The 18,887-nt window shown below is 38.2% G+C and overlaps 4 protein-coding genes across 5 annotated transcripts; 2 read left to right on the forward strand and 2 right to left on the reverse strand.

Annotated features, from left to right (window-relative positions):
• Positions 1 to 4,358: 4,358 nt before the first annotated feature.
• On the forward strand, positions 4,359 to 7,111 carry Rad17 (Rad17 checkpoint clamp loader component). Its single transcript, XM_071781286.1, has 9 exons — positions 4,359 to 4,789; positions 4,991 to 5,384; positions 5,461 to 5,617; positions 5,700 to 5,822; positions 5,907 to 6,085; positions 6,150 to 6,239; positions 6,323 to 6,513; positions 6,595 to 6,713; positions 6,795 to 7,111. The coding sequence occupies exons 1-9, from the start codon at positions 4,775 to 4,777 to the stop codon at positions 6,916 to 6,918; spliced, it is 1,392 nt and encodes a 463-aa protein (XP_071637387.1). The 5' UTR covers positions 4,359 to 4,774; the 3' UTR covers positions 6,919 to 7,111.
• Positions 7,112 to 7,256: 145 nt separating this feature from the next.
• On the forward strand, positions 7,257 to 10,150 carry Nnp-1 (Ribosomal RNA processing protein 1 homolog Nnp-1). Of its 2 annotated transcripts, XR_011732601.1 has the most exons (8): positions 7,257 to 7,672; positions 7,763 to 7,986; positions 8,079 to 8,249; positions 8,337 to 8,519; positions 8,606 to 8,865; positions 8,951 to 9,405; positions 9,521 to 9,605; positions 9,688 to 9,825. XR_011732601.1 is itself a non-coding variant. In XM_071781281.1 (7 exons), exons 1-7 carry the CDS (start codon positions 7,426 to 7,428, stop codon positions 9,913 to 9,915), a joined length of 1,968 nt encoding a protein of 655 aa, XP_071637382.1. In that variant the 5' UTR covers positions 7,257 to 7,425; the 3' UTR covers positions 9,916 to 10,150. The 2 variants fall into 2 exon arrangements, 1 of the variants encoding a protein (XP_071637382.1); XM_071781281.1 differs by having other exon boundaries at positions 8,951 to 9,605; positions 9,688 to 10,150.
• LOC139814795 (lysocardiolipin acyltransferase 1) lies at positions 10,146 to 14,817 on the reverse strand. The gene is made up of 5 exons (XM_071781295.1): positions 14,652 to 14,817; positions 13,921 to 14,109; positions 13,355 to 13,562; positions 12,680 to 13,249; positions 10,146 to 12,615 (listed from the first exon to the last, which is right to left on the reverse strand). The coding sequence occupies exons 2-5, from the start codon at positions 14,086 to 14,088 to the stop codon at positions 12,458 to 12,460; spliced, it is 1,104 nt and encodes a 367-aa protein (XP_071637396.1). The 5' UTR covers positions 14,089 to 14,109; positions 14,652 to 14,817; the 3' UTR covers positions 10,146 to 12,457.
• Positions 14,818 to 15,274: 457 nt separating this feature from the next.
• LOC139814796 (regulator of microtubule dynamics protein 1) lies at positions 15,275 to 18,657 on the reverse strand. Its single transcript, XM_071781296.1, has 6 exons — positions 17,895 to 18,657; positions 17,577 to 17,797; positions 17,100 to 17,270; positions 16,624 to 16,838; positions 16,294 to 16,532; positions 15,275 to 15,957 (listed from the first exon to the last, which is right to left on the reverse strand). Exons 2-6 carry the CDS (start codon positions 17,762 to 17,764, stop codon positions 15,694 to 15,696), a joined length of 1,077 nt encoding a protein of 358 aa, XP_071637397.1. The 5' UTR covers positions 17,765 to 17,797; positions 17,895 to 18,657; the 3' UTR covers positions 15,275 to 15,693.
• Positions 18,658 to 18,887: the final 230 nt, after the last annotated feature.

Raw genomic sequence — 18,887 nt, forward strand, 5'->3', positions numbered from 1 at the left:
CACACCGACTTAATATCTTGAGAAATACGTTTATTTTAATATCGTTATGTGTCCTTTAATGCGAAGCATACTCTCTCGAACAATATTAGACGATAAAGAGTTTTAGAATGTTGCATAATGCTACCAACGCTCGCTCGCGCTCGGTGGGAATAGACGGTCCGAAATGTTACAAACGACACAAAACAAATCTCGAGAAATACATCATCTTATAATGTTATGTATTCTTTAATGTGAGACTGCTCTCTCGAACAAGATTAGACGAAAAAGAATTACAGAATGATGTTGCATAATGCTATAAGCCAACGAGAAAAAGGAGCTACGCGAATGCCGTCGCTCGCGCTCGGTGGGAATAGACGGTCCGAAATGTTACAAACGACACAAAACAAATCTCGAGAAATACATTCATCTTATAATTGTTATGTATCCTTTAATGTGAGGCATGCTCTCTCGAACAAGATTAGACGAAAAAGAGTTATAGAATGCTGTTGCATAATGCTAGCCAACGAGAAAAAGAGCTATACGAATGCCGTCGCTCGCGCTCGGTGCGGGAAAAGATAGACGCGGTCCGAAATGTTACAAACGACACAAAACAAATCTCGAGAAATACAATCATCTTATAATTGTTATGTATCCTTTAATGTGAGACATGCTCTCTCGAACAAGATTAGACGAAAAAGAGTTACAGAATGATGTTGCATAATGCTAGCCAACGAGAGAAAAGTAGCGGAGAGTGCAATGCCGTCGGGCGACGTTCGGGAATTAAGATAAAAACTCTGTGATATACTATACGCGAATGACAAAGAAGGAATCTCGAGAAATACGTTAATTTTATCATTGTTATGTATCCTTTAATATGAGGCATGCTCTCTCGAACAACATTAATCGATAAAAGGTTTTAGAATGTTGTCGCATAATGCTAGCCAACAGAGAAAGAAGCTTGTAGTTCGCTCAACGAGAAAGTCGGAGCGCCGAAAATGCGACAAATGACACTATAGAAATCTCGAGAAATACGTTTGTTTATCATTGTTATGTATCCTTTAATGTGAGGCATGCTCTCTCGAACAAGATTAAACGATAAAAGGTTATAGAATGTTGTTGCATAATGCTAGGCAACGAGAAAAAGGAGCTACGAATGCCGTGGCTGTTCGCTCGGTGAGAAAATCCGAGCCTCGAAATATGACAAACGACACTTAAACAAATCTCGAGAAATAAATTCATCTTATCATTGTTATGTATCCTTTAATGCAAAGTATGCTCTCTCGAACAAGATTAAACGATAAAGAGTTATAAAATGCCTTTGCATAATGCTAGGCAACGAGAGAAAAGAGCTATATACGAATGCCGTGTCGCCCGATACTAAACGAGTCTCAGAAATTATACGTTGACACAACGCTAATTGTTTCATGAGCTTGTTAATCTCTATTAAATAATTGGAAATTTTTTATCAAAGTAATGTAAGTTATATCTTGCTGTTCCGAGAAAAACACATGCATTACGGGTTTTCTCAATTTACTACGGTGTCATGATCACCGTGGGAAATGAGTTGAAGCGTTTTACGTGCCGCATAAGCGTCACGTAATTGTAATTTAAACAAATATAATTAATAAATATACTAATAATAAACGAAATTTCGTATTTTAGTGTTTATAGGTTAAATTTAAACTTTAAACAATTAAAAGAATTTGATCACGTATCGTAGAAATGCACAAAAGATCATAATAATATGGTTGAAAGTACATATTTTATTTATTAAGAGGTTAGAAGAAAATGGCGATTCTCAGCGTCGAAAACTCGCGTTTAATTCGGCAAAAGTATCAGCATAGCATGTTAAGCAAGGAGGTTGACGGAGGTATTCTAAACGAGGGTGTTGCCTCCCCACATTGCCTCCGTTTAGTCACGCCGCTATTGGTCAGAGCGCGGGAGCCTACTGCCCTTTCTGTGCATACCCGCCAGCGCTCTGATTGGCCGTCGTGGTCGGCTGGGCATCCGTACCGCGCGCCGTTTCGATGGCGGTGGGTAATAAGTGGGGGTAGGCGTGCCGCGCGCGCTGCCGGAATACCAACTTCCTTGCTCATCATGCTTCCCGCGTAACAGGAGCGATTTCTGTGGAATTACAAACGACTGCAAACTCGTTTTGCCGCTGCGCGCTGTTCAAATACCTCCTGCAACTTCCTTGCTCATCATGCTTCCCGCGTAACAGGAGCGATTTCTGAGAAATTACAGACGACTCCAAACTCGCGATTCTCGCTTTTCTCACAATTCAAAATGTTTTACATAATTTTTATGATCTTTCAAGCGTGTCAACGAATACATAATGTATTTCTCACTATGACTTAATAATAATTTAATACTAATATGTATTATTGTTTATTAAATTAATATGTACTTATTAATAACATTTGGTTATGTGTGATACATATGTATATATATATAATTCACGCGTACGCATATATGTGTATATTGCAAGATTAACAATAAGATGATAACAAATTGAAATCAACTGTAATGAATGTTTTATCCAACGAAGTATACCTCATGGTTTCAGGGAGAATAGTTTGTTTCATTAATTAATAAACAAATTAAATATTACAGGTACTATTTTATAATCAGGAGAATCTTCGTATATTGCAAAATCTATTTGATCGGTACGAACACGTGTTGTCAGCTATCATGTTGATTTAATATACGAGTATGTAATAATAATATCCTATCAGTGATTACCGTTGCCGTCGGATCTTTTTTGGTTAAGATATATTAAAAATATTAATAGTACATTGTTTATGCCTTTATGCCAATAAACAATATGCGATTCAAAGATTTTAAAATAAAATGTTTTAAAACGTTATTGAATAAAAAAAACCACAATAAAAAATCAGTATGCGAATTTTAGAGAATTCTTAAAAAATGACGTTACGTTAACATTGTTATGTGCCCTTTAATCATAGTGCATGATCTCTTGAACAACATTAAACGATAAAAAGTCTCAGAATATTTATTGTTGCATAATGCTGGCCAATGATTAATACATTCTTATATGTATCTCTGCAACCACCACAGATATAAACATTATTCAAAAACGACATAAAATATTGTAATTAGCGCTAATGTGATTGCAATATCATTAATAATACATCTCACATTAGGGAGGAAGCTGTGACAGCGTAAACGACGCTGATTGGAGAAGCAGGAGAAGTAGCTCTCGCTACTTAAAATAAACCTTATAAATCAGTTAGCAAAAACATCGAAATATTTATGAATTTTATGGATAGACATTGCCGTGCATATATACACACATACACGCCGCGCGCCGGCATTCCCGGACTCGGCGATCTAGGTCAAGGTCAATTTAGAAAGAAAATCAATAATGTACAGCTGTTCGTCGAAAGTAGGTCAAGGCCATGTGTCGCTGGCTCGGCGCGAGAAAAAAAAAGTCTTCCCCATCGTTTATCGCAAATATCTGGGAAACCACTCAAGATATAGAGATGATTCAAAAAGGACTGTTTAGTTTATACTCTGCGCTATTGAAATATCTCGATTTTGTTACTAACAATTACGTCCTTCCGTTTATTTAACATGATAAAGCGCGCGCGTGCCGTAAAGATCGGGCGCCAAATGATTTCTGACTTTCATAAACCGCTTATATATTTCGGCAACCGTAAATGATAGAAAGATGATTAAAGAAAGACGGTACTTTATACTTTGCCCTATTGGTATTACTCAATTATATTACTCGCAATTATGTACTTTCGTTCATTAAACCAATAAGTAAAGCGCTCGCGTGCCGTAAAGATCGAGCGCCAAATGATTTCTGCAGACTTTTGTAAAACAGATTTATAAAACAGATTAGATTATATTTTATAAAACATTTATATCTCGGCAACCGTAAATGATTGCCCTATTGTTATTACTCAATTATATTACTCGCGCGTATGTACTTTTCGTTCATTAAAGCAATAAAGCGCGAGCTGGCTAAAAGAATCGTGCGCCTCGCCATTCATCATTTTCATTAAACGCTTATATCTCGGCAACCGCAAACGATAAAAAGATGATTTAACTATCACTCGTTAGTTTGAAATCTGCCCTATTGGACGTAGTCATTATTAATCCTGGCAATTTTACAGTTTCAATTACTAAGACGAGAAAGTGCGCAAGATCTTAACGAAACGTGCGCCGAGCGACTTTTTATTTCATTTTAACATTTCAGAGAGCTTCGACCCAGGTAGCATTAATGTCTAAAAGACATCATAAAGATGTCTTTAAGATGCCAGAAATCTTAAAGATGTCTTTATGATGTCTTTTAGACATTAATTGCTACCTGGGGACTTTCTCACCGAGAGCCGCCGGACGGTATTCGATCGTGGCTACACGTTTCTTGTTGGCTAGTATTTTGCAACAGCATTCTATAACTCATAAAAATTTTGTTGTAAATGATTTCGTTTGTTAAATTAATCGCCGATTAAGTTAATCGAAATTTGGTCGAATATTCCCCTTATATTTCAAGGAGAAGATACTATACGCAAAAATCTTTAAAAAACTTTGATGAGATTTCAATAACAGAAAATTAAACGTTTTAATTTATAACTTCTCTAATTGTTCGTATTTGAAAAAAAAAAATGTAAAGCTACTATTTCTATTTCTTGCTACCTAGTGATGATATACTCAGTCTTCAAACGCTGAAGCAAGAATGGGACGCGAGGCAGACACGAGGCGATCTTTCAAACTCGTTAGAGCATGAAAAAAGATGTGATTATAATTAATTTATATAAAGAACACCATGGTTGAGTTAAAGGTAAGTGTCATAGCATCAAAAATATTCAGACAATTTATTATTATATCACGTCATGTGAGTGAAATTTGAGTAATCTTGCCCTAACCTAAACGTTATATTTTGTTTTACAATTGGTTACATTTTTTTCACATCATGTTTAAAATACAAAGCATTTTCTTTCTGACTGTTCACTCGAGTGGCTCACGAACTCTTTCTTCGCAGAGGAGCAACACTTGGTGCGTTCCATCATTTGACTGCGAGCCTGTAAACAAGCCTTCGCTGAAGCGTACCGATAACACGGAATTAGACAAGACTCTTTTCGACGGATCATTTACGCAAAGTAATTTCAAGAAAAGAAAGAGTGAAACCAGCTTGTCGAAGCTGCTTCAGGCATGCGAGCCACAGAGGCCCTCCGAACTGGCAATCAGCAAGCAGAAACAGAACGAGATCCAGAATTGGCTTCAGTGCAAGGCGTTAAAGGGACAGCCTTCCATGCTGATTCTTTCCGGTCCTTCTGGCTGCGGCAAGACTGCAGCTATAAAATTGCTCGCCAAGGAAAACGGTTTCGATGTCATAGAATGGATCACGCCGGTCGATCCGGCTGAAGATGAGAATAGTAACAATCACCGTTACCAAATTTAGGCTATTTCCTAATACATGTAGCTTGATTCTTAATTTCTAATTATTTTCAGAACGCATAATGCGGCAAGGAGACAGATTCGAGGATCACCTGATACGTGCGACGCGTTATCACTCAGTATTGAGCGACTGTTCCAAACAATTGCTCCTCGTTAAGGACATCCCGAATGTCTATCACGAGGATTGCAAAGGCTTCTTCACGCTCCTGGAGTGAGTAACGTTACCGCTTTACAATCGTTTAGATCCTGTCCAGATCATCGCGATATTTTTCTTTACACAAATATCTCTCTAGAAAATATTTCCAAATAGGAAGAGAACCTGTGATATTCGTCTGCACGGAGACCGGAAATTCGAGACTGTTGCACACATTATTTTCACCTGACACAAGGGAGAAGCTCGGTATTGATCTCATCAAGTGAGTCGATCGTAATTCCAGAGACAGACCAACAATAAGTATTGATTCTCAATTTCAAACGTAATTTATTCGATGTATGTACAGTATGTACGCTGCCACTCCCACCGCAATGAAGAACGTGCTGAAACGAGTGTCCAGCACATTGAATTCCATCGCCGGCGACATGCTGCACGTCTCTCAGCGACACATCGACGAGATACTGTCCAACAACATCGGCGACGTGCGCAGCGCCGTTCTAAATCTAATTTTCATCTCTCTCAGAGGTATGCATTGATAATTATAATCGAACCAGTAAGCATGAGTCTACATTCTCCCTATAATTATTAGTGCCCGAGCAACGGCTGAAGAGCGAGTGCGGGGTACGAGAGGAAACCTTGGGTCTGCTACACGGCATCGGAAGAGTCACGTTTCCGAAAAGTAATTGGATTTCCCTTCCTGTATCTACCGAATTCATTTCATGAATTAATCGCTGTATTAATGGATTTATATTTATATTATAGAAGAGCCGCACGGCAACTCCAGCAAGTTCGTACACGATCCCGAGGAAATAGCGGCGTTCTTCCAGTCGCAGTCGGTGGTGTTCGTCCAATTCCTCCAGGAAAATTACCTGAATACCATAAGAACCATAGAGGAAGCCGCGATAGCGTCTGATATATTGAGCCTGGCTGATGTTCTAAATTCTGAATGGCGTGTAAGTCAGATTAAAACGTTACTTTTGTCTATATACGTAAAATTATTATTATTATTATTAATATATTCCATATTACGGCAGGATCGCAATTTGAGCAAAGTTGCATTGTCGTACAGTATCCGTGGCTTGATGCTGACGAACGAGAAGCCTGTAACTGGCTGGAACCCGGTGAGAAAGCCGCAGGATGATCACAGTAACATGCAAGCATCAGAATATATTAATCATTTTATTATATTCCATTTTGCCGACTGTGTATCTTATATTTCATGTCCATTTTGCAGACGAAGGTGTTTGGTGACGGCAGAAACGCGCTGTTACGAAGTTATAATTAAATCCACTCCGAAGGAGAAGACTGAAACATTGGATAAAGAGGACAATGAGGAGACGATTATCGAGGAAGATTAGAGCGCACGTTGAATTAAGTTTCCCCTTCCCTTTAATAACTTTATTATAAAATGAGAATAATTGGAAACACTGTGCTCATTGTAGAAATTTTAAGTTAACTTATTTATTTTTTATTTTTATCGCGTCAATTAAATTTAAGTGCAGAAGGTACAGTGTGATTTAGCAATAAAGAAAACAAAACTTCAATTTGTAACTGAACATTTGGTACTTTTCGCCTCTTTTCCTTTTCTCTCTCTCTCCTATGTCGAATTGCGCGCCCGTTCCAAGTGCAGAAAGTGTAACAAAACCGCGTGGTCCTCGTACTCCGGTACTCCTCGTGTTGTATCGCTAGGTTATGTTAATTCTGTCCTGTTGAACTTGTCGCACGTGTACGTAACAGTGCGCCTGCAACATTTCATTTTCTCACTTAAAAACGAACTCTCACTGCGCTATTGAGACATGTATATCGCTGCGTATATCGTATCGTCTGACTGATCAAAAGAATTTGTGTAAAAATTGATATAAAGAATGGCAGTGAGAAAAAAACGCGGACGGCGTGGTGGCCACGCATCACCGCGAAAAGACGAAACGAAGACACCGAATATCGGTAGCGAGACGCGAGCCAAGGATACCCAGGACAAAAACAAAAAAGCTCTGGTCGTCGCGCAGGAAATTAAGATCGCGCGATTGTTGGCTAACAATGACAAAAAGGTTCGGGACAAGGTGCTGAAGAGGCTGAATAAATGGTTAACGGTACGATCGCAGAGTTCGTTCGGTGAGTCAACTTGCGACACGCTTACGTAAATAATTAACACGTGATTAACGTAAATGTATCTGAACATAAACACTTGGCGTCTATTCACAGTGTTCACGAAAGTGGACTTCATGAGCTTGTGGAAAGGCCTGTTTTACTGCATGTGGATGTCGGACAAGATGTTGATCCAGGAAGAGCTGGCGGATTCGCTCAGCAAACTTGTACACTGCTTGAATTCAAGGGACACCATTGTACTTTATACTAGCTGCGCTCTACGGACACTCGCCACCGAATGGTTCGGCATAGATCAGTATAGACTGGACAAGTTCTCCATGGTACTTTCGTCATTTCAGATACATCTAACGTACATGCAGGGAATACTTTGAACACTCAAAAGCGATATAATCTTACTTCGGTTTTCTTGCAGTTGGTCAGGAGGATCCTTCGTCAGACGTTTATAGTCTGTAAGAACCAATCGTGGGACGTGGAATGGGTTACAGAGATTTCACGGATGTTCACGCGACTCTTTTTACATGCGAAAACTGGTCTAGGATTCAATCTGCACGTGACGGAGATATATCTGGAGGAACTTGCCAAAGTAAAAAAGAATGACAAAACAGTCGGAGCTAAATCACTTCGTCTAACTTTTAATAAGAAGTTGTCATTTATATTATTTACCACGTAGGTTAGCAATGGAAATATACCGGAGGATGTAGTCCACGAACTTGTTAAACCGTTTGCTGAATATCTAATAACCACAAGTGACGAAAGACAGATGGGACATATCATGAAACATATTTTTAGACGCTTGATATTCCAATCGGATATTGGTTTAGACTACATGGAGAAATTCGAAGCTTGGAAAGACGTAAGTATATATCTAAAACACAAAACTATATTTCAGTATCCAACATAACGTATATTTGTTAATATATAAACTTGTGTTTTAAACAGGCTGGCTTTCCCTGCGCACGTATAGACGATATGCAGAAGATCGAGATATCTGACACAGAGGAAAATTCTGACAATGAAGGCAAACAGTCTTCCGAGACTGAAATCAAGAAGCCTTTAGATCCAAGAGCGGGTAGAGTGGATGTCGAACTAGCGCAGATACCTTTTAATGCCGCGAAGATTGCCGAGTTGCTCTCGACGTATAAATTTCATCCGTCGTCAACGGCAAAGTCGCGCAGACAGCTCTTGAGACTTCTTGACGAGTATGCATTTTATTAATCTATCGAATTACAAGTTACACTTGATCCATTATACTTTCGTCTTGAAAAATAAAATTTATATTTTCAGATATAAAGAATTGTCGCAGGGAAGGATGCCGCTCGGGATAAAGAGAGTCAGAAAACCAAAACCTCCGAGAAAAGAGACGGATTCGAAAAAGGCCGCGTTGCGTCTCATTCGGTTTGAGAAAAATTTGCTTTCCGACAAGAAGAATAAAAAACGAAAAAGAGAAAATGGAACAGCGGTTTGTGATCAAATTTCTATTGATCCAAAGAATGGAGATGCTTCAGATCTAGAGTCTAATGCTGTTGACTCGGAAAGCGAACTAACCGATACAACTGCAGCCACGAAGACTGATTTGAAAGATACAGATGCAAATACAGTACCATTAAAAAAACGGAAAAGAAGTAATTCAACGTGTGATATACCTAGCCCTAGATCTGAAATTATTGAGAGCAGGAAGAAGCTGCGAAAAGAAACTTCCAAAAAGATTAAAACTACAAAAACTAAATTAAATAAAAAAGGTAACAAATCTACGACAGATAAAAATATAAAACGTAAAATGAAAAAAGCGGTAACTTGTGACGTACAAACCTCTGACAATATAGATCAATATACTTCTATTTTGCCAATTTCCAGCAAAAAAAATCAAGTCACAGTAATTAATCCTGTAGCCAAGAAAAAAATATCGAAAAGCAAGCACCGAGACGTGCCATTAAAAAATGTAAATACAAATTTAATGTTATAATTAATACTGCTATCGTAATGCGTTATAAATTATATGATCATTCATTGTCTTGTTACAGGAACTACCATGTCAGATAAAGAAGCAAACTAATTTAAATAATTTTTCGATGGAAAAGAAAAAGGTAATATTCGGGCTCTCTCGGAATACAGCGCAACATACATCCGAGTATCTTCAACAAGTTCGTAAAAGTCCAGGTATTCCGTTTGACGCAAATAAAAAACCGTTGGCCAGCGTGCTGAAAATAAGTCCTATACCAAGTCCACTTAATCCATTTTACAAAAAATGATGTAAGAGATATCACGGGATTGAGCCTTCCCGTGAAACTGATTAGAAAATTAAGTTCAATTTTCAAGTAATTAATAAGAACTGGAATTCTTTGCTTTAGAATTTTGAGTGAGTTAATCGAATTTTGTTAGCGGTGCAAGATGCGAAAAACTTGGCTCTCCTACTGAGAACATTTTACTGAAATATCAAGAAATTTATACATATGTTTGCAATTAATAAAATCGCAGTTAATTTAAGATTATCTCTATACATTTATTTTAAATCCATTATTTTTTAATCAAATGGCACAAACAGTAGCATAAATATGTACATTCTAAATACGATCGTTTTGCAATAGAACATAGATTTTTTATTCGCGGGTATTCATTTTTTTCAGTTTGAAGCGTTCTATTTCTGCGTTTTGTTTATTGCACAACGATCAAAGTAGGATATACAGATTTATAACGCTCGAATACAGGTATACAACTTAATACACCACATATAACATTACAGTCTTAAACACTGTATACGACGCAGAATATGCTGTTACATAAAATATTTGTGTTAATATATTAGTAATACACGTAACAATTTTAGACATTATACGCACTTCACATCATTATACGATAATCTAATTAACATCTATTTGCACAGAAAAATTTTAACACATTTCACTAAGAACTCGCTTAATTTACCAATTTATAAGACATTTACTGGACATCATTTGTAAGACAGAGAGATTATTACAATCAATTTATAATTTTAATTACATTGTTAGAGCTATATAAAAGACAAATGATTAATTTTTCTTTTATATCGAATATACGACATGCCAGGTACGGTACAGCTACACTCACTGCGCGTGAATGAACTCTTATAAAACTATTTTGACTGCTTATATCACTTTGGCACGTGAATTCACTTTTAGTTATGCTCGAAATTTTTCGGTAATTAATCTACATTTTATCGAGACTACTCGAAAAAATAAATATTTTCTAACATACTATCAACTATACGAGTTACATACGTAAGTACTCCTTTAAAAACATTTAATCATAGATTACAATACTTGATGTAACGTGAGATATTCCACAATAATTAGACCTTTAGTAAAATATTTTTTATCTCTGAAGATGGTAGTGAAATTAATTAAACACAAATTTTCCGCATCCATTTGAAAGTCATCAATTTAGATCCCCGAATTCATTAGGAATCATTGGTTACAATTAAAAAAAAAAAAAATAAATCTTATGTAAAAATGACATCTAAATATAGAAAATTATATATTAAAGATGTCCTACTAATCATAATATATCTTTTCGAATAATTCCTTAAACATTTTATTCTACTCTTAAAAGTAACGGAGATATTTTAAGTAGTAAAAATAAATGGACCATCTTGTGTATATGTTGTTTGTGTGTGTGTATCTTAATATTCAATATATTTGTATCAATTTTTATTAAAAATTTATTGGAGTAAAAATTAGTATTTCTTTCAAAGCGTTATTATTTCGTCAGTAAGTCTCCGAAAAATTTATATATGTTTTATAAATATAGACATTTCCATTAAATATATTCCTGTTAAAAATGCATTTTCACTTTAACATTACTGTCAACACAAATCACCAATGTTTTGTACGTGTGTGTGTTTATGTGATTAGAAATCCGATCGTCACTTAAAAAGAGAGGCTGATAAATACGGCTGATTACATTTGCTGGAAAAATTGAGTGCCGAGATATATATAATTTCAATAGTGATTCAATTACAATCAAAATCGATAACAGAAGTGTCGCTTGCATACCGGTGTTCTCTATAATTTAGCACGGAACAATGGGCTACGATTATCAGAGAACTATATACTCTTATCTCTTATACGCTACCATGTTTTTAAAACGCTGCGACATAAGGGGACATTATAAACGTAAAAGGATTAAAACAGTGCAATTATATTGCAACTAGCGATGGACTCCAAATATATTAAATCCTGTTAGATATGAAACTGCCGAGTCATTTCGAATATCATTCGAAGCCAAAAGATGTCTGAAAGTCTTGAACATTTCGAAAATCTCGAATGTATCAAAAATCTGAAAAGTCTTGAGTATTCTGAAAATATATCTTCTCTTTCATGTAACATCGTACGTTACTGTTTCAATCTACTTTCCGATTTATATTTAAGAAAAGCAATTTTAGACATCTATAATGTAGATAATTGTTTCTTTTAAAATTTTATACATTTCTAAGAACAAATGTCTCAGACATTTAAAGAGTTCTTAAGACTTACAATTTTTCAAGACTTTCAAGAATTTCCGATTTCAAATAGCACGGAATAATATGTAGAAGCAATATCTTTATATGATCGAACAGTTTGGAAACTTTCAAGAGAAGGATATCCATCGCTGGACACGATTACATTTAAATTGCGATATTGCACAAGAGTCTTGAAATTACATCTGCTCTTCTCCTAGCATTATACCATCTTATATACAGTATTATCACAGAGACAAAGAGCTACGCGATTCCCTAGTGACGTTCAAAAGAAAAATATATTCTCGATTAACTAACATTTAGCTCAGAAGGAATAGTTTTTTCCAGCGCCAATACCACCCGATCTCAATCTGATTGAAGCACGTGTTGAGAATCGACAGACCGATGAAGAACAATGCGTGAATCAGGGTCCACAGCTGGAAGATCGGAGAAACGATGAGTAGAAGCACCGTCATCCCTAAAAATAAAATTTACCTTTCGTTATCGTTTCCCGCGGTTGACGGGCAAAGGTTTTTATTCACCTGTTAATATGCTCCAGAATCCGAATGCGGCTCGTAATGGCAGCGTCTTCGTCATCGGCCAGATCTGGCTGGAGAACGCCTTCCGCTCGTAGAATCCCTTCAGGATCGCCTCCTTGTCGGACCACCTGTCCTCCAGCCACCTCCTCAGGGTCGAGTCATCGTGCGCCGGTATATCCGCGGACGATATCCGTCTTATGTGGAAGTGCACCTCCCTCGGGAACTTACCTCTGATCAGATCGACCTCGGACTGCGGTATGTAGTCCGGATACGCTATCGTCAGATCGTACACGGCGTCGAGGTAATTCGCGCGCTGCAGATGCTGGACCAAGTAGGCGAACCCGGTCGTTTTCGGATGGAGGGTGTAGGTATAACTAGGCAGATTATGCTGCAAGGCGTACTTGTCCGACCTTTCCTTACTGGTCTCCGTTAAATCAGTGCCTTCGGGGAATATCAGCAGCTGCGTGCGGCTATCTAACGCGATCAGGTAATCGAGCGTACGCGACAATCGGCCCCGATCCTCTTCCCAACGTCGCGTTATGTAAAGGAAACCATTCATTTGCATTATCCATCCTGTTACAGACGCACGTGTTACAGACGTGTGGGAGCACATATACGCAATACACCTTCGTAAATATAATCAACGTAATAATTCGTATATCGCGTTTGGAACGTTACCTGGGCCAGGAATGTGCCGTATAGGATCCTTTAAAATAAACTTCAACTTATGACACCCGACACTGGGCAGGCATGCTTGGTACATCGCCGCCCATAGGAAGTTCCAGTCCACTCTCGTTCTGTGGTTCATCACAAGCACGGCCGATTCATTAGGAGATATATGATCGCCAGACACATATATCTTTACACCGAACGCCCTCAATAGAGCCTGAAACATTTATAATCCTATTTATAATCCTGTTACACTTACAATATAATGACAAAACACAAACAACTTTTTAGAAAATCTTTCCTTGGAAGTTTTCGAACATCAGAGATGTTAAAATTCTATTAAAAAATTGTTATCTACTGTATTAAAAAGTAGAGAGTAGATAGAAATAATAATGTAAAGTATAATATAAGAGGAAAGACGTATCTTTAAAACATTCAAGAGACCTTTAATTAAATACATAAAAAGTAGATTTTCATGAAGTAAATTTTAAAGTAATTCGTCGTTCTAGGGCTTTTATTTGTCGTTAATTCAATCGCGAACAATCTGTATAATTATCCAGATTTGCAGTACTTACAGTAGGATAAAGTTCCCAGCACGAGAATAAGAGCTCTCCGCATTTTCGAAATCTCGGTGGACTGAACAACAGCAATGGCAAGAGCGGGCAGGCGATAAATAAAAAGCCTGCTACTATACTACCATACCACAGAGCACAGTACAATGTACCACGTAAAAATCCGCGCATTACAGTCTGGGAATGGATATCCTGAAAATGATACAGAATATACCAGTATGAGCGCAAAAAGTAATTAATAATCGTGAATTTAAGTCGCAATTTGCGTTCGTGCTCGCAAGAGGAGAGGACACGGTTGATTAGTCATCGATTTTGAAATATTTTCACATTTATTTTTAAAGCTTCATAAATTTATACATCCGACATTTTCTTAACAATAATGGAACACATATGTTTTGTAAAGATAATATAATGTGGGACGTAAAACACATTAACGCGATAAAAAAAAAATTATTATTTACAAAGCATTGGACGAAACTCAAGGACGCCCTCGGACGCGAATCAATTTATTTTCAACGTTATAGATTCATCACGTGCAAGGGGATCAAAATCGGTGATTAGTCAAAACGTTCACCTCCCGAGGCCGATTGTTATATAATAATAATTTTGCAAAAACTCCGAAAATAATACTTAGCATTCGATATACAGGACGTAAAAAGATAGAGATTTAATTTTATATTTTTGCGCTAAAAAATAGAAATTATAGACGAAAACGATGTCTCTGTGAAACTCACTTTCACATGTGCACCGTGCAATTGAAGCACCCTTCACGGACATTGGATCTTGACTGTTTCCTCATGAAACGCCGTGTCTTCACTGGCTTCCTCCGGGTTCTATTAGAGGGGTTTCTCTCTGCTACCCCTTTCACCCTCGCTCTCTATCCGGCCTTTGCCACCGAGCTGGAGGATGCTGTGTCGGACCATTATTGATCTGTTGAGCGTAGGGGCTGTACGATCTCAATGGAGAGATTGGAGAGTCCTGTAACTGATAATTAACTTACACGATCTTATACGATTGATATATTTTTATTCCATTTTAGTTTTTTAGTATATTTAGTATATCTAATTTTAATATATTTATTTTCCACATCGCTAAATATTGTGTCGTCAAAAAGATGTTTATTCACATAAAGTTAGGTATATTAAACATATATACAATTTTTGGTACATATGTGTCGGTTGTTTCACTATATATACCTGCGAAATAAAATATTATATTTAAAATTATATGTAGGTAAGAGGGAGAAGACAGAAAAGAAGGGGAAGATGGAACGGACGGAGAGAGAAGCTCCCCATGCACTGGAGGGAGAGAGATGTGATCATTGATGAAAGTTTTTAACCATAAAACAACTACGCTCAACGGTGCTTATCATGTTGTATCATTTATTAGGAAACAGACAATAGAAAGATAAAACCAACATAATAAATTTGTAAGTCTATATAACTGACAGAATAAACCACGCTAGGCCCAAATATTTATACAGTAAAATGGCGATTCTAAAATGTATTTTATCACAAAATTATTTCCTAAAACATCCCACGCCGCTTCGTATCTTTTTTATTCCGAAGACAAATAGCGATCACTTTATACAGTTTCATATAAAAGTTTGTCCAGGGTTAAAATTGTGTACCTCCCGCCCTATAATTAGAATAACTTGTATACGCTTTTCTTTCCCCTCACATTCACCTGCGAATCCTTTACGTTCATCGCGCGATTAATATATTTGTAATATATGGAATGGATACATTCTCAGATCTATAAAATTTAACGTTTCCGCTATTGATATCCCGAGTACTTGGCAAGAAGTTGACGCGCATCGTTCTGTATTCTTTCATCCTCTTCGCTCGTAACTGATAAATCGCAAATTTTCTCCAGCCACTGACAGGCCGGTTTATAGTTGCTCAGTGCTATGTAACATTTGCTTAGAAACAGCCAGTTCTCCAGATTTACTTTGACCGAAAAGTCCTCCGCCTTCTGGAAGCTATCAATCGCATCTTCGTACGAGGCACTTGGCGGCTCCGAAAATAAAGTCGCAGCAATCTGCACAAGCAAAAATAAAATTAATTATAATACTGCAAGTCTGCTTCATTATGTGTAATTTCTTCGAGCTGCAGGTTCTTTAGATCAAAAATTTACTATTCCTCAAGTAAAAACATTTCCATGTTATATATTTTGTGATTAAGATTGAAATTAAAATTCCATTCAAATAATTTACTTCAAATTGAAATATAATCTTATTATTTATTAATTTAAAGCAGCGGTCGGTTTTAATTGCAACTTTTGGCCTGATTTTCGTCTATTGTCCCTCCTTTGTTGCTCGCGTCTTAATTAAATGCTCCGTTTCCGGAGTCATCCGAGCTACGGTGAAACATGTACCTTTCTCTCTATCCAACTCAAGTTGGCCACCTCGTATTTGAATCTGCCGAGTAAATGATGCAGGTCAGCATCATTCGGACGCATCTCCAAGGCTTTCATTACGTGCTCCTTGAAACGGTAACCGTTCTTTATCTTCTCAGCTACCGGCAAAAAATCACCGTTTACGCCAACAAGTACGCCGCACCATTTGTGCAGATCTGCGTTTTGTACGTCGAGAAGCTTTTCACAGGCGTCAATTCCTGAAACGACAATTCGTCGCAATTGAGTGACTCTGTTAAACGCGCGATCAGCGATTCCATCAAAGTTACGCATAATTTTTCGGTTATATACCTGCACAAATAACGGCTTTTCTTACATTTGCGTCAGTGGTGCAATTTGAATATTTGTAACAACTTCTGGCATATCTCCATACTACGTCTACACTATCTGGATACGTGTCTACGAGATTTCGTAGTTCAAGATAATCATCTTCTTCGTGTCCATCCCGTTGGTGATGCGCATCGAGAGCGGATAAGTTTAATCCAGGGCAGGTGGCTTCAGTTGTCCTGCATCACTAAGCGTATAATCTTTCCCGTTTATGTTTCGAGTTATAATTCCGGATAAGTATGATAGAGACAAAGCAAAATTTCATGCACATATAAATTCTTTTGAAAAGAAGCCTGTGAATATTAAACTTGTGTGCGTAAATAGGAAAAATCTTCGATTTAAAGTGCGGTCAATTTAATGTGCAATAATGCTGTGCGAAACGTTAAATCGAACTTGCAACCGCGACACGCATGAACGCCTAGATAATATGTTAAACTGACCTGTTCTCGATGTCACTTATACCATTATCGCTGTCCGAACAGTCGAAAAATTCTTCGTCGCCAGCCGTCGAGAAATCCACGTCGGTATCATTGTCTGTTGTAGCGTACGTAGTATCGTTCTCGCGTTTAGGATTAAGCTTCTTCTTCTTTCTCTGTTGATTTTGTTGTACTCTAAAAATAGAAATTATTTATCATTAACTCAAATTATACAAAGATATAAAGTATTCCTGGAAAATATTCATTCAAATTTTGTCAACTTGCTCTAACAATCACCTTGATAAAAAAAAGATACAAATATAAATTCGTACATGCCTTCTTCTCAAACTATTGATGTTAACAGTTGGATACAACAGTGAAAGACTTGTAATGTATAAAAAAATTAGCGTCTAATCAGTCATGATGACAGAATAAATTGCAATTTGGCCAACTTTACGAGCATCCTATACATCTTGAGCAAAGAGGAAGCATTCGCTGTACCTCAGTCTTTCTAATTCTGTTTGCAGTTCGGTGAGGCGACGATCGACTTCATCCAGATGAGCGTTCTTCCCGGCATGCTGCTGCTTCTCCAAGACCTTCTGATAAATAAAGATGCTGGCCGCACTGATGACGCCGATAGTCGCTCCGATCGCGGCGGCAATCAAATTGGTTTGCAGCTGGTTGCTCATCTTGTCCGAGGAGAGGCTCCAGTAGCCAATATTCTAGACATACAAAGACAAGCTGGAGTTACATCTGATGGCAAACAAAAAAAAAAAAAAAACGTTCTGAAGTCAGTGTTGACGTACTCAATGTACCTACCGTTTTTTTTTGCAAACTGTGACCTGGTGACGGTGCGAATTCAAACGACGTCTTATCGAACGTCACGACCTTCCGTCCGGGCACGGTGTACCATGTTCCGATTGTGTTTTACAGCGAAGGGGGCCACCGGGATCTCGCTCGCGCCTTCCTCGAGAGGCGTCCGTCAACCGGTCCCCGACGAGGGGTCGATTAACCCCAGTGATCCGTGTGTCGAGGGAAACCTCCTCGATGACCACGTGCCACTTTTCCTCCTCCCGGCAACGGTGCAGGCGGAATGACAGCGCACGTACCTACGTGCGTATCGCGGCCGAAGGGCAATCGTGACAAACCGTTTCACGAGCGCGATATAATTCGTTACATCATTATCTCTCTCTTTTCTCTCTCTCTCTCCCCTCCTTCGAGAGGTCCGCCGGTGGCGTGTACGAACTTTCCCGTTCTCGTGATAGATCCCACGACTTTCGATTTAAATCCTTGGTCTGAATAATTCCTAGCTCTCCTCCGTCTTCCTCTCTTCTCGCCGCATGTCACGCTTCTCCATGTGCGCCGATTTCTCGATCGGCGAGATCTAATCTTCAATCTTTAATTTAACGCACAAACGTCGGCCGGCGCGAACGTACTACATACGTGTCGCCGATATCGAGAATTGCTGCAAGTCATCCCCACGGCGCCGAGCGCGGGCCACGTCGATAAGTTACCGCTATGATGGCCCAATTTCGCGCTCGCTCGGCGCGTATTCCTCCCCCCGGTCGTTCGGAACGGGCGGGGGTGCGACCGGGCGTTGGAAATTTACCGGACGGAACGGCGACGTCCGAGAATTCAGAATTGCGGGCAGCGAGTCGTGTCCCGGTTAACGTCGATTTACGGCGTTCCTTATTCGCGATGCATCCGTGGCGAAAAACCAAGCGACTTATTATTTTATACTCGTTATTTAAATTATATATTATATTTAAAACATGTAAGATGTGAAATATTAAGATGTATAATGTAGGTATA

Source organism: Temnothorax longispinosus, chromosome 6, assembly GCF_030848805.1.
Source record: "Temnothorax longispinosus isolate EJ_2023e chromosome 6, Tlon_JGU_v1, whole genome shotgun sequence".
NCBI lineage: Eukaryota > Metazoa > Arthropoda > Insecta > Hymenoptera > Formicidae > Temnothorax > Temnothorax longispinosus.

Excerpts from the sequence above, each read along its gene's own strand:
- Rad17 (XM_071781286.1), top strand. Across the intron at positions 5,823-5,906 it reads CTCGGTATTGATCTCATCAA|TATGTACGCTGCCACTCCCA; the intron begins GTGAGTCGATCG and ends ATGTATGTACAG. Across the intron at positions 6,240-6,322 it reads AAGAGTCACGTTTCCGAAAA|AAGAGCCGCACGGCAACTCC; the intron begins GTAATTGGATTT and ends TTTATATTATAG.
- LOC139814795 (XM_071781295.1), bottom strand. The coding sequence starts at position 14,088 with ATGCGCGGATTTTTACGTGGTACATTGTACTGTGCTCTGTGGTATGGT. Across the intron at positions 13,563-13,920 it reads GCTGGGAACTTTATCCTACT|GCTCTATTGAGGGCGTTCGG; the intron begins GTAAGTACTGCA and ends TAAATGTTTCAG. Across the intron at positions 13,250-13,354 it reads ACGGCACATTCCTGGCCCAG|GATGGATAATGCAAATGAAT; the intron begins GTAACGTTCCAA and ends CGTCTGTAACAG.
- LOC139814796 (XM_071781296.1), bottom strand. The coding sequence starts at position 17,764 with ATGAGCAACCAGCTGCAAACCAATTTGATTGCCGCCGCGATCGGAGCG. Across the intron at positions 16,839-17,099 it reads ATAAGTGACATCGAGAACAG|GACAACTGAAGCCACCTGCC; the intron begins GTCAGTTTAACA and ends TTAGTGATGCAG. Across the intron at positions 15,958-16,293 it reads TGAGTTGGATAGAGAGAAAG|ATTGCTGCGACTTTATTTTC; the intron begins GTACATGTTTCA and ends TTGCTTGTGCAG.
- Nnp-1 (XM_071781281.1), top strand. The coding sequence starts at position 7,426 with ATGGCAGTGAGAAAAAAACGCGGACGGCGTGGTGGCCACGCATCACCG. Across the intron at positions 7,673-7,762 it reads ACGATCGCAGAGTTCGTTCG|TGTTCACGAAAGTGGACTTC; the intron begins GTGAGTCAACTT and ends GTCTATTCACAG. Across the intron at positions 7,987-8,078 it reads GACTGGACAAGTTCTCCATG|TTGGTCAGGAGGATCCTTCG; the intron begins GTACTTTCGTCA and ends GTTTTCTTGCAG.